The 13,727-nt window shown below is 54.8% G+C and overlaps 2 protein-coding genes across 2 annotated transcripts in view; both read left to right on the top strand.

The window, feature by feature from the left end:
• The window catches only part of RANBP17 (RAN binding protein 17), a 324,733-nt gene extending 322,797 nt beyond the window's left edge, over positions 1–1,936 (top strand). Inside the window, exon 28 of the mRNA XM_034655658.1 lies at positions 1,519–1,936. Within this exon, the coding sequence (XP_034511549.1) occupies positions 1,519–1,615 (97 nt within the window). The 3' untranslated portion in view covers positions 1,616–1,936. The remainder of the gene's footprint in view (positions 1–1,518) is intronic.
• A 9,197-nt stretch (positions 1,937–11,133) lies between these two features.
• On the top strand, positions 11,134–13,305 carry TLX3 (T cell leukemia homeobox 3). Its single transcript, XM_019803394.2, has 3 exons — positions 11,134–11,554; positions 11,910–12,153; positions 13,095–13,305. Exons 1-3 carry the CDS (start codon positions 11,134–11,136, stop codon positions 13,303–13,305), a joined length of 876 nt encoding a protein of 291 aa, XP_019658953.2.
• Positions 13,306–13,727: the final 422 nt, after the last annotated feature.

Below are 13,727 nucleotides of genomic sequence, written 5' to 3'. Positions count from 1 at the left end.
TGTGCCCTCATGCATTCCATAATCCAGCACAAGATACGAAAAATAACTCACTGAAAAGGTCAAAAGAAGAAAAGCTCAGATCTGCAGTGAAGGACAAGGAAAGGCTTCCCAGCATTTGAATAAGCACAGGCTTTGAGGTTAGCCGGACTCCAGTGTAAAGTTTATCCCTGCCCTCTACAGGCTGTGTGGCAGTGAGGAAGGCAGTCAACTGCTCTGATCAGTTTTCTCACCAACAAAATGGGCTCTGATGTTGAAATGACAGAATGTAGTAAAGCAGGGTACCTAGGTCATAGAAGCCATAGTAAACATCATTTCCTTCCTCTGCCTGACCTTAAGAGTTTTGCAGTTGCCAATGAGATCTAAATGAAAGGAACCCAGAGTATCAGGTACGCTTTTGTCTGTTCATTTAGTTAGAGCACAAAATTTTATTGAGCATCTACTATGTGCCAGGCATTGAGGATACCAGTGGTGAACTAATTGTTCAAGGTTTTTGCCTCACAGAGCTTCTAATGGAGTAAATAGACCATAATGAACAACATAGAAAGCAAATGTTTTCGGGGGGTAGAAGGGACTGCCTGCACCATCCTTTTATAAAAGCGATAACATTCAGATGCTTCACCGTATGAAATGTGAGTCATCAGTCATCCCAATAACCACAGCGGCGTGCAGTGGAGTCACCAGCCTGGGCTCTGGCAGTACAAGACCAAGTCGGATAGGCTCTGCAGACACACCCTTGACTGCTCGTCCCATGCCACTCTCCTCTGGCAAGCAGCAGAGACTGAGTGGGGACACTGTAGATGCCTGAGGGGGGCAGAGTGTGTCACTTGAGGCTTGGGAATCTGAGTACCCCCTCCGGAGCTGCTCTGTGAAATGATGCCCTGCTGTTTAAGAGAGTCCAGATGCCCTCCATGTGCCATGCACTAGGTTGACTACGTATGGGCACTGTCTCCGTTGATTCAGTAAATTCTCACTTCCCACAATCCCATGAGGTAGGCTGCCCCAGGTGAGTGCCAAAACGAGAGGTTAAGTGTTCATCCAAGATCACCCCGCTAAGAAGTGGTGGAGCCAGGATCGGAACCCAGGTGATCTAGCCTGGTTTTCTCATCTGCAAAATGAGGATAAAAATGCCTACCTTTGGGAAGACTTGTAATGCTTAAATGAATTTATATGTAAATTCAATCCGGTACCTGGCACATCAACTTTGATTCATTTCTTTATATTCCTTACTATCTGTGTAATTTGACTTTTAAAAACAATTTTTCAATAGCACACCCATAAAATGTGCCCCTCAAAATGGTCTAGGTGTATCTGGTGGTGACCCTTGTTTTCCGGGAGGGGAAAGCGGAAGGGGGTGTTGGTGGCAGAACAGTTATGGCCACAGTAGAGGCGGGAAGGAGGAGCTCGGCCAACATCTGGGGCTCTCTCCAAGGTCCTGAGCTCCACAGTGGCTTTATCCTCCACAGGTGCACACCACCTCCGCCTTGCCACTGCCCCCGGCCTTTCTTCCTTTTTCCACAGGTTCACCCAGAACCTGTCCGTCTTCAGAAGAGATGTGGCAGAGGCCCTGCGGAGTGACGGCAGCACTGAGCCGTGCAGTCTGGACATGGTGAGCTGACCGCCTCCCCGACCATGTGCCAAGCAGCCTTTACCAAGAGACTCTTGTGCATCTGGGTCCCAGGACAGCGATGTCGGCTAGCCCAGGAGAATCTATTTTTCAAAACAAACAACAAAATCCCTACCTTTTTATAAGTCTGGCCTAATTATAAGAATTTGTAATAGTGCACAAACAATGTAAATTCAGTCTTTGCTCTGAAAAAGCAAAAGATGTGTTTTCAGTCTTTCTATAAAATACCATTATCTTTGTTCTTATAATGCTCCGAAAGGATGTAGAAACAATATTTAACCAAAGAACTTAATAAACCAGGTTTGAACTTAAGTCTGTACTAGTTAATGGTACTCTGTAATCAAGGTCGGGAATGTCTTGGAGATGCCACCTTCAACATGGATCCCGAGTTGAGACAAATACCATTTGAACCCGTTAAATTAGTAGTTTGTTCCAAGTCTGGAAGGAGCAGCGTTGGGGTCTGTGAGCTGTGGGCACTGAGAACGAGCCTGGGAGCACTCCAGAGCGTCCCACAGGACCGCCCAGCTCTCTCGGCCTCTGCAGCATCTGATAAAGTTGAGAGACAGTAACACAATTAAATGACTTACAAACGACGTTTGCTTTTCACTGGCATAAATCTGAAGTGGTTCCATCTAGAAGAATTAAGCTGGGCAATTACTGCCTGCAGAGCTATTCCTTCCAAAGGCGTCACGTAGCCCCCGCAAGAGGTGCTGGATGGTGCCGGTGCTCAGGCCTTCCGCCTCCGTTTCGCTTTGAAGACAAGCTCAGGGCGCCTAATTAGAGTATGTACCCGAAGCAGCTCTGCCTCCTCGGGCGGCCCAAAACTGTTCAAGGGCCTAAAGTGCAGATTTTCAGAGGACGAAGAACAGCTGGTTTCCATCCCTCTGCAAAAACTCTTAACTTCCGTAGGGATTGCAACTTAACCCAAATCCAGGACATGAAGGAGGCCTTTCCGGTTGGTGGTAGACGGTAACGAGGCGATTAATTTGAGATTGCCACTGTCACGTGGCTTTTGTATCTCACTGCTCTGTTTTCGTGGTTCAGGCTTGTAGGAAATATTGTGCCCTTTATTTCTAATAAGACATGAAAGGTTGGCCTTACTGGTGAAGAAGTAAATCCACAGACTCCTGTTATAATCACGTTTCCCAGACTCGTGTTTCTTGAAACCTTTCTTGATGGTTGAGTTTAGCAACAGGCTTGTCACATCAAAGCAAAGTCACCCAAGTTTATCTCAAAATGTTTCTCTTCTGTATGTGAGGTCAGGAAGTCAGGGAAGAGGGTGGCTTCTGGCATTCCATGGATAAGCAAGCCCTGGCCTCACGCTTTACTTCATTAGCAATGGGAAACGTAATTTTCCTTGAGAAGGCAAACTTGAAACTTTATAAAACATCAACTTTTGGAAGAAGTCTGACTTGAGAATTTCTGTTTCTCAGGGGCTTATTACCGCATCCGCATCCCACAGAAATGCGTCCGAGAGGGCCTACCCCATTCTGACACTTCTTTACAAAAGCACCGATAACAACCGTGTGCATTTGCTTTTCTTTGCCACACTGCCAGAGGTCACCTGGTGGTTTCACACCAGCCAGGGGAGGCTCCGTCAACCTTAGCCTCGGAGAGCTGCTCCCACAGGAGGACTTGTCAGAACTGCAGCCTGCTTGTCATGGTGGGGGGTTTCCCGAGTGCACTGCGAGGCCGCACGCAGGCTGAGAACAGACACAGCACACACTTAATGGAGCACCTGCCATGCCCCTTACCTGTGTTCTCTCCCTTGGCCCTCACAAGAGCCCTATGAAAGGAGACAGCATTACTCCCACTCTTCAGATGAGGACACTAAGGCCCACAGGTGGTACATAGCTTGCCCAGACCACACAGGTGAGATCTGAACCCATGTCTCTGTCACCTCAGAGCAATTCCTGGTTTCTTCCAAGAAGCTCTGTATGTCAGAACGGTGAGTTGAAGCCAGTTAATATTTACATCCACTTCCATTTGTTTTTCTGAGCCCTGTTGCTACGGAACAAATTACCCCGAAACATACTGGCTTAGAACAACACTGATTATCTCACAGTGTCTGAGGGTCAGAAATCTGTAGCTGGGTCATCTGCTTAAGGGTCTCTCAGACTGCCTTCAATATTGTTGGCCAGGGCTCAGCTGGGAAGGACTTGCTTCCACGCTCACTCGCAGTTAGGAGTCAGTTCCTCGCAGACTGGCGGTCTGAGAGCCTCAGTGCCTTGCCAAATGGGCCTCTCCACAGGGCAGCACACAAGATGGCATCTTGCTTCGTCAGAGCGAGCAAAAGAGAGAAGAGACAGTGCTGCAGTCTGGAAGCCCAGCCTCTTAGCTACTCTCAGAGGGGACATCCCATCCCTTCTGCTGTATTGCCGTAGAAGTAACTCACTGGGACCACCCAAGGGGAAGGGTTACACAAAGGCACGAATACCAGGAGGTAGGGATCTTCGGAAGCCATTTTCAAAGATGCCCGCCACAGCTCTTTTCCGGTCTTTACTGGAGAGGTTGAGTTTGGCTACAAGTTTCTCCCTAGAAACCTAGAAAGGAATCCTGATTTTCTCTGGAGGGCTAAGTTCCATTCTGTGCCCTAAGGACGAAAAGGGAGTAGGGAGGCGGGATGCTTCAGGAGCACGTTACACTGCGCACGCTCAGCCCCGACCGAAGCTGTGTGGGAACCGAAACCCCCCCACCCGCAGCCGGCACGGGTAAGGGACAGTGAGGACTCCTGGGCAAAATTCTCCGGAGAGACACCCAAACTTGCAGAATCTACCCAAAAAAGAACTAGGGGGATCTGTTACGGGCTCGAACGAGATCACAAGTGTATGTAACACATTCAGCAACACAGTTCTGCCGGGGCCAGAGTGAGGGTGAGGTGGGAGGTGCGAGCCAGGCTGGGGCGCCTGGTTCTCCCGAGGAGTCCGCTGTGCAAACATGCCTCGTTCACGCAGGGGTAGGGGAGGCTCTATGTCTAGCCAACGGCTTCAGCTGTTACTCGAGCAAGAAACAGTGTGAAGGTGTTTTGACTTCGCTCAGTTTGCCTTCCACGTTGACTTAACACCCTGACCCTGAGAAAGCTGTATCCTGCTTGTGTTCTAGATATATCCACGTTTCTGTGCTTTTGAGCACCCCCTGAGCACTGCAAATTGCCGTATCATTTAAATTTAATGTTTCCCACTAAGAATGCCAAGTAAGTAGTAGTGTCTCCATTTTAGAGATGAGAACACTGAGACTAAAAGACGAACCCAAGGCCACATAGCTAAAAAGTGGACAAGCCGGGATTCAAAATCAGGTCAGCGGACTCCAGAACTCATGTTTCTTTTCCTCTCTCACCCCTTAAGCTCAGTACTTCACCGCGGGGCTTCGGGGACAATGGGTGGGGAGGCGGATTGGGAGACTTCTGCGTCCCCCGAAAGAAGCTGGACACTCAAAGAAACGCCAGTCCAACACCTGGGCTCCTTGAGTGCTGTGTCTATGGGTGCTGCCACCGATTCATCCTCCTCCCTGAACTTTATAAAATCGTTCTTGAGACTTTTTAATGTTTTATTGAGGTGCAAGTTTACGATGACAGCAAACCTTTCAAACTACAGCAAGAGTAACCTGCCTCCTTGGCATATTAAAAAATAATGGTAGTGTCGGTTTTTACGTCCCATAGTTTGGATTGCTGATAAGAGCGCTTCCTTGACAAGATTCTTTCTGAGGTTTACAGAAAGCGTAATAAAATATGTAAGTTACATTTCCACAAACAAAAGCTATAACATAAGTTATTTATAAGCGTGAGATACAAACAGTATCACGATAAATAAACCATAAAGGGTACCTGCAACATCCATCTTAATGTAATTTGCCCAACCAAAGTGTTGAAACGAAGTCAAATTTACTAGAGAAATCTGTCAGGAAGAGAGGAAAGTTGTAGAAGACGAGATGGAGAAAATGGCTGCTGGGTGGTGGAGGGAAAGTGCAGAGCATGAGGTCAGGGGTGGGGGTACCTCAGAAGGCCCCCACATGGGGCCTCCCTCAGGGCCCGTCCTCACCCCCCTGCGCCTGAGGGCACTGGCCAGCCCCTGCACCCCCCCTACACACCCCACACATGCGGCCATCTGCCCACGGTCCCTGCTCACATGCCCCTCTGCAGCCTCCAGCAGCCCCTCTCCCTTCCTGTCTCGAACCCTCTGCCCTAAACCCCAGCCCCATGGTCAGAGTCTGCCTGGGGCTGCCGCACCCTGCCAGGCTGGGCCCTCCTCAAGGCCAGGGCCCGGGTTAGACTCAGCACAAAGATCCTGGAAGTCATTCATTCACCCACCATAGATAAAGCGGTGAATGAGACCAAGTCTCTGCCTTCAGAGAGCTGCTCAGCAGGATAAATAAGAGGGGTCCCCGCAGGCAGGGGATGGGGCAATGAGGATAATAAACAGGGATGGAGAGTGCCGGGATGGCGGGTGCGCAGAGAGGGGGTAAAGGCCCTGGGTCTCCAAAGAAGGAAGGGCACCGGGCCGTGGGCAGAGCTGGGGGAAGGGAGTGCTGGACCGCCCACACACACACCTGGACGCACTTGGATCCCTCTTCCTGTCCCCTCGTGGAACCTTCCTGTGCACACTTCAGTTCAGTACCGCAAACTCTCACGATGATCTTCCAATGGCCCCAAGACATGGAATCAAATGCTGCCAACATTGTCCTGTCCTGAAGGAACTCTCAGGCGGTGGGGGGGGGGGTTGACGGAAGTGAGCCCCACCACAAGCCATCCCTCACCCCTGCTCCTCATCTCCTTCCCCAGCTCCTCCACTGGTTTCCCCTCCCCACTCCCCTCCCCTTCCTGTGCCTGGGACCCTTACTACCTGCTCCCAGAGGAGAGATGGGAGTATGGGGTAAAGGGAAAAGCATGGGCTCTGGAGTCGAGATAGTCCTGGATTCACATCCCAGCTCCAGCCTTCCCAGCTGCATGACCCTGGGCAAGGATCTTCACCTCCCTAAGCCAACTGTCCTTTGAGTCTCATGATCTGTGCTGGGGGGGCACAAAGAGCACACATACCAGGTGGCCTCTGCCTTCCTCCAGCTGACAGTCTTGGGCCCAGGAAGGCCTCCTCCAGAGGGTTCTTCCCCTAGTCCTCCCCATCATGCGGAGGCAGCAATGAAGAGCTTAAACTGCCTTACTCCCACTATCAGATGGGGAAACTGAGGCCCCAAGTTGGGACATGGTCCAGAAATGTGCATAAGTGCTTAGTACATGGGTGTTGAATAAGTGGATGGATGAGTGAATCCCTTTGGGCAGGTGTCTTTAGATCCTTCCGTCCTGAGAACTGCCAGTGCCCCTGGAGACTCCAGACTAGAGTGGGTGAACCAAGAATGGAAGCTGGACAGGTAAGCAGCCTGTGACATGTGTACCAAATTATGTGTTTGTGTCTTTGTCTATGGAACTAGTCCACAGTATTTTCATCCATCTTCCAAATAAGATTGCGGACCCAAATATGTTTAAGAGCCCTGACTCAATCTCTACCCCATTTCATAGGTAGGGAAATTGTGTCCAATTCACAGAAGAGGTTGTTGGCAGAGCAAGACTGAACTAAGCCGGCCCCCCGCACATGGGCAGTGGGAATTCCAACATCCTGTCTCCCACCCCTGAAGCCATCCCTCTCTCCTCTACGTCTCCCAGCAGGGCCTCCAGCAGCTCTTCCCTTCCTCCCAGCTTCTCCACGGGGAAGAATAGACAATGTGCTGCATTCTGGAAACCTTTCTGGCCCCCACGACCCCAGTTCTTAGAATTTTTCTTTTCTGATCTCCCCTCTGGTGCGTGTGCATGTGTGTCTGTCACTGTTCAATTGATAGCAAGAAGGGACAGCAAAAAACTGCAACCTCAGGAACACCAGATGCGTATCGAAATACATTTGGGCAAAAAGTGCTTAGAGGTAAATGCATGACCTTCAATATATTTATAAAAAACCAGAAATCTTGATAAAAATTAAGTTTTCACCTCAACAAATGAAGAAGAAAATAATTAACAAAAATAAAACATTCCTCAAAGAGATGGCATAAAAAAGAAGATAAGGAAATAAAAGTCTTCTCTTTAAGACCCATAAAACAGACAAACCTTTGGTAAGGAGGGTAAGAGAAGGAACAGCGGAGTAACACTGGGAATAAAGGGCAGCGGATGTGAGCTTAGATTCACAGGAAGAGTCTGAAACCATGAGCGCATCTTCCCACAACATTATAACAATGAATCAGAAAACTTGGTTGAAACGGACACTCGTCTGGGCACCGGCTGCCAAATGTGAGTGATCACCAGCATCGCCTGGAGGGCTTGTGAAAGCAGATTGCCTAGCCCCACCCTGGAGTTTCAGATTCAGTAAGTCTGGGCTAGAGTCCAAGAATTTGCATTTCTAACAAATTCCCAGGTGCTGCTGCTGCTGGTCCAGACATATACTTCGAGAACCCCTGTCCCAAGGACTACTCTTTGCCCCCCTTTACTCCCCTTCCTGGGCTGACTAACAGCTCCGTTCTGTCCAGGCTGCGAAANGGATTCAGTAAGTCTGGGCTAGAGTCCAAGAATTTGCATTTCTAACAAATTCCCAGGTGCTGCTGCTGCTGCTGGTCCAGACATATACTTCGAGAACCCCTGTCCCAGGGACTACTCTTTGCCCCCCTTTACTCCCCTTCCTGGGCTGACTAACAGCTCCGTTCTGTCCAGGCTGCGAAAGAGGGGGCTTGTGATCAGTGGCCCAAAGCGCCTACTGCTGGAAGACGTGACACCAGGCAGCTCAGAAAGCTGGGACCCAGGCGGTGAGGCCGGATTCTGTCCCATGCCTATCACTGCTGAGTGCTTTCACCCGGACGGGTTCCTTTAATCCCATGACGTTGTACTGTTCCTTTACTAGACTAGGAACTGAGGCACAAAAAGGATGAGTGGTTCCCCAAGCCCACAGCTGGTAAACAGCGTTTGGAGTCTGACCCTTACGCACTGGACCACTCACTGTGCCCTCGGAGCAGTGTTGGCCACACCACCCACTTCTCTTTCATTCCAAGCCCACATACCTGTGTGGGGTGTGCCTTGTGATCCCAAATTAACCAAACCGGGAAGTGGGGGGGGGGGACAGGCTGGAACCCTGGGCTTGGGAAGCCAGAAGGGCAATGGAGCTGGTGAAGTGCCTGCCTAGCCCTTAGCCCTGGAGAGGGGGGCTGTGACCGCCTGAACTCTCTGACCCAAAGTTCCCTCATCAGGTACAAAATGGGATCAATAACAGGCTCTCCTCACAGGGTCCTTGTGAGGAATAAGGAAGTGCTCCGCCCCCCGCCTGGCACACACTCAGTTCTCACCCTACAGTGGCTCTACCTTGTGGGTAAAGTTATTATTATATAATCCGGTTTCTCACGGGCATGTCCACAGACTTTATCTCGTTTACTTCTCACAGCCCCCTGGGGGTAGCTATCACCCTTCCTGTTTTACAAATAAGGAAAATGAGGCTCCAGGAGAGGCAATGAGGGACCAAACATCCCCAAACCACCAGCGGCAGAACCTGAATTAGAAGCAGGAGGCCCCCAGCATGGGAGCAATGACGTCTGCTCCACTTGAAGGTCCTTGGGTCCCCAAGGTAGCAGAGAAGGGTGCACCCCGGGCCCCTGGCACCCTCCCTCCTCACCCTTCACTCTCCAGGAGCCTCATTCTCACCACTCTTGCCCAAGGTCACACAGCAGGGTGGTGACCTGACTCAGGAAGGAAGGCCTTCAGATTGCAAATCCCCAGCCCTCTCAGTCATTGGGGGCAGATTATTAGGAAGAACCCCCAACAGGCTGCCTCCTGCCCTTTGGGTCCTCTGGGACTGATCCCACAGATAGACAAATACATTTTTCTCTTCAAGATACTGAGACTCTGCAAATAACATAAAACTGCAAATAAACGAGAATCATCAGAATGATAAGTCAACCATCCCATTTGGGGTGGGGGTGGGAGGGCAGCCACAGCTGCTCAGTGCCTACTATGTGCCAGGCCCTAAGACCTGCGATCTCTCAGTATCTCATTCAAGGCTTAGGACAATCCCACAACGCACGCATTGCCCATTTTACAAACAAGAAAACCAAAGCCTAAAGATAGGAAGTCACTTGCTCAAGGTCACTGAGCTAGAAAGTGACCGATTCAAATGTGAACACTCAGTTCTGGCCAACCGGATCTGCGAGCTCTCACCACGTCCGCAAGACCGGGAGAGAGTGAGAGGGGCCTGGCCAGGGGTGCCGCAGTTTGCACCGAGTGATTTTAGAATTCGCGGGTAGACAACGATTCTGTATGTATCCTCCAGGGGTGACAGCCGAGACTGGCGCTGGAGGTGACCGCCGGTCATGCGGTCCTGTCCCGTCCTGTCCACGGTGCCCCTCGCCGGCCTCAACAGTCCCTGAGGGCGTGAGCAGGGCAGGGAGGGAGGGAGTGGTCCAGCGCCCAGGCTGGCCTGCTGCGGGAGGGACTCACTGCTCCCGTTACCCAAAGAAATCCCGCTATCTGCTCGAAACATGAGCCGCCCCCTCGCCTCGCCCTCGGGTACCCCAGGTCCCCACACCTGCCTTGCCATCGGCGGGTTCCCACGCGAGACCATAGTCCCCGTCCATCCTGCAACGAATTTCGAGGGGCTGGATCCCCGCTCCCCACCGGGCGACCCTGGGTCCCTACACCAGCCGGGCCGGGCACGCGTGGGCACCTGCGAGTCACACCTCGGTCTGCCTGGCGGGGGCCAGGGAGTGTCTCCAAAGTGGCCCGGGCGGGGGCGAATTCTCCCCACGCGGGTCGGTGTCCTCGGGAGCGCCGAGCATGCTGCGGTGCTCCCCTCACCCCGCGCGCTGGGAGCGCGAAGCTTGCGCCGGGTGGTGCGCTCCTTTCGTTGCTCCCGTGGCGGTGGACTGTCCTAGACGCTTCCGCGGATTCCACAGGGTCGTTCCGGGCTTGCAACTCCATTGTAATTGAAAGGATTCACATGGTTTGGGTTTTGCCCAGATGAAAAAATTTGGAAGAAAACGAAACCCCCCTCAGCAAACGACAATCTCACCAGCAGAGCGCCCTGGCCCGGCCCGCGCTGCGGCCGGGAAGCGGCCCCGGCCGGGAGGAGCGGGGAGCGTCTGCTAATTGCAGCTTCGTTAGATTTCGGGTTTGGGAGGCTGCGGTTCGGGCGCTAATATCCGCCGCCCATTATCCCGGCTAATAAATTTGACCTATTGTTCGTTTGTTAAAATGATGTCACCTTGGAACAGTCCCTAAGCTCCTATTTCCATGAATTAGGCCTTTATTGAAAGCCGGGAGCCAATGGGAGGAGAGAGGCTTGTTGATCGCAGCCAATGGCTGCGGCGGGAGAGGAATTAGCAGCGGAAACTCCAGGTTCGGTTCAAGAAAGATGACACAGAGCCTGTCGGGCCCGCGCACTCTTGGCAAAGTTTCAGTGCAACGAGAGGCGCCGGGCGCTCCATGGCCGCGCCGTAACAGGGACCCAGCCGCCTCCCCGCCCAGCCCAGCCCAGCCCTTCCGCCCGCCCAGGATGGAGGCGCCCGCCAGCGCGCAGACCCCGCACCCGCACGAGCCCATCAGCTTCGGCATCGACCAGATCCTCAACAGCCCGGACCAGGACAGCGCACCAGCCCCGCGGGGCCCCGACGGCGCCAGCTACCTGGGAGGTCCCCCCGGGGGCCGTCCGGGCGCCACATACCCGTCTCTACCCGCCTCCTTTGCCGGCCTCGGCGCGCCCTTCGAGGACCCGGGATCTTACAGTGTCAACCTGAGCCTGGCGCCCGCCGGTGTGATCCGAGTGCCAGCGCACAGGCCGCTGCCCGGGGCCGTGCCACCGCCTCTGCCTAGCGCGCTACCCGCCATGCCCTCCGTGCCCACGGTCTCCAGCCTGGGCGGCCTCAATTTCCCCTGGATGGAGAGCAGCCGCCGCTTCGTGAAAGACCGCTTCACAGGTGAGCAGGGCCAGCTATAACAGGCACCGGGCCTCGGCCCTCGCGGGGCCAGAGGCGCCGCGCCCTAGGTGCTCCACTCTGGGAAACGATTCCAGAGGCCCAAGCGTGGCAGAGGCCTCAGTACCCGGGGCCCCGGGGAACCACAGGGGGAGGAAAATCGGGGAGTTTAGGGGAAATAAGCCTACGCCCAGGGGAAGAGGGGTTATCTCCCGACCGGCTTGGTGCCGCTGGGGACGCAGGGGACCAACGAAATAGCGGAGCACTCTGCGCCCCACTGGGCGGCACGGGGTCCGCATGGGGCCTGAAAAGCAGTCGAGCCGGGCTGGGCTTCAGGGGGCCTCGTGTGTCTCCGCAGCGGCGGCGGCGCTCACGCCCTTCACTGTGACCCGGCGCATCGGCCACCCCTATCAGAACAGGACGCCGCCCAAGCGTAAGAAGCCGCGCACGTCCTTTTCTCGGGTGCAGATCTGCGAGCTGGAAAAGCGCTTCCACCGCCAGAAGTACCTGGCCTCGGCCGAGAGGGCGGCGCTCGCCAAGTCCCTCAAAATGACGGACGCGCAGGTCAAGACCTGGTTCCAAAACCGGAGGACCAAGTGGCGGTGAGAGAGGCCCGGCTCGGCCCATCTTGCACCCGCCCTTCACCCACCGCGCGCCGCAGCCTCGCGCTCTCCCCATTCTGTGCTACCCGCTACCCGCCCTCCCAGGGCTGCGCCTCCCCACTCCTTCCCAAATTTTATCTCCCTGCTCTTCTTCCCGCCGGCCTGTGTTTCTCTCCCTACTCTCCCGCGCCTCGGCTTCTCCTCCATTCTCATCCCCGTGTCGCTCTCGCGCGCCTCTCCAACTCTCCGTGTTTTCTTCCGTCTCTGCGCCCTCTCCGTTTCCTCTCACCTGCACCTCCACCAGCATCCGACCCACCCCCCACCCCGGGGTCTCCGGCACTCCCCTGATCCCTCCGGCTTGCCCTATCGGATTTCTGACCGTCCGCGCGGCCTCCGTGTTCCCCCTTAGGCTCCCCATCCTGACTCCAGCCCCGTTTTTATCCGATCCCTATTTCCATCCAAACCCGTGAACGGCGAAGGGATCTCGTTTTGAAAGAGAGGTTCGAGAAGGGCCTGGGAGAACTGGATGAGGCTGACCCGGCCCAGGGACACCGCGCGGGCAGTGCAGAGCCAGCACTCCCACCCGCAGACCCTAGCGACCCGACTGTCTGCCGGGCCGAGTCAGTTACACATACGCCCTGCCCTTGTTATCCCGCAAAAGAAACATCTTTGTTGTTGGCGAAACCACAATACCCGGACGTGCAGGTGGGCGGCGGGCTGAGTCCCCTCCCCGCGACTGCCCGACACACAACAAAAACAAACGATGCCAATCCACTCCCCGGACGCGCGGGCCTCGGGCGCACAGCGCCAGCGGGGGTGCAGACGGGTCCTGCGCCTCGAGGCTCCCGGCTGGCCTCCGCTCCCGGGAGGGCTGGGCCCCGCCGGCGGCCCCGCAGTGCCGGGTGCATGACGGTGCTGTCCCTCTCCCTCCCCTGGTGCAGGCGGCAGACGGCGGAGGAGAGGGAGGCGGAGCGGCAGCAGGCGAGCCGACTCATGCTGCAGCTGCAACACGACGCCTTCCAAAAGAGCCTCAACGACTCCATCCAGCCCGACCCTCTCTGTCTGCACAACTCATCGCTCTTTGCTCTGCAGAATCTGCAGCCCTGGGAGGAGGACAGCTCCAAGGTCCCCGCCGTCACCTCTCTGGTGTGAGCCACCAGCGCGCACAGTCACCAAGGATCGCCGCCCCTACCCGGCGGGGCGCCCTGGGCCCCCAGCCGGGCTGGGGGGGACCCGAGGCCGAGAGGGACAGGGGCCTCCGAGCTCGAGTAGGCCCCCGGGGCGCGACCGCATCTCCTCTGGCCGCGGAGGGGGGCTGGGCCCGGGCTCCGCGCGACTGCACAATCCGAGCCCCCGCCCCGCGCCCAGTCCCGCCCCAGGCCCGGGCCTGACAAAGAAAGCGCCTTACGTTTCTCCGCCCCTCGCCCGCACCCCCCCCGGGCCGGGCGCCTGTATTATACTTTGTACTTTTGCCCAAACGTGTAAATAATAAAAGTTTTGGCTTTTTTCTTTAGAAACCGGCCACCTGCTTCCCCCGCGGGGGCCGCTGGAGGAGGGGCGGCCGACCAGGTGGC

Source organism: Ailuropoda melanoleuca, chromosome 3, assembly GCF_002007445.2.
Source record: "Ailuropoda melanoleuca isolate Jingjing chromosome 3, ASM200744v2, whole genome shotgun sequence".
NCBI classification, from domain to species: domain Eukaryota; kingdom Metazoa; phylum Chordata; class Mammalia; order Carnivora; family Ursidae; genus Ailuropoda; species Ailuropoda melanoleuca.
This window is presented reverse-complemented; position numbering and strand designations above follow the sequence as displayed.

Coding starts and splice junctions, on each gene's coding strand:
- TLX3 (XM_019803394.2), top strand. CDS start 11,134: ATGGAGGCGCCCGCCAGCGCGCAGACCCCGCACCCGCACGAGCCCATC. Junction 11,555..11,909: donor CGTGAAAGACCGCTTCACAG/GTGAGCAGGGCC, acceptor GTGTCTCCGCAG/CGGCGGCGGCGCTCACGCCC. Junction 12,154..13,094: donor AACCGGAGGACCAAGTGGCG/GTGAGAGAGGCC, acceptor CCCCTGGTGCAG/GCGGCAGACGGCGGAGGAGA.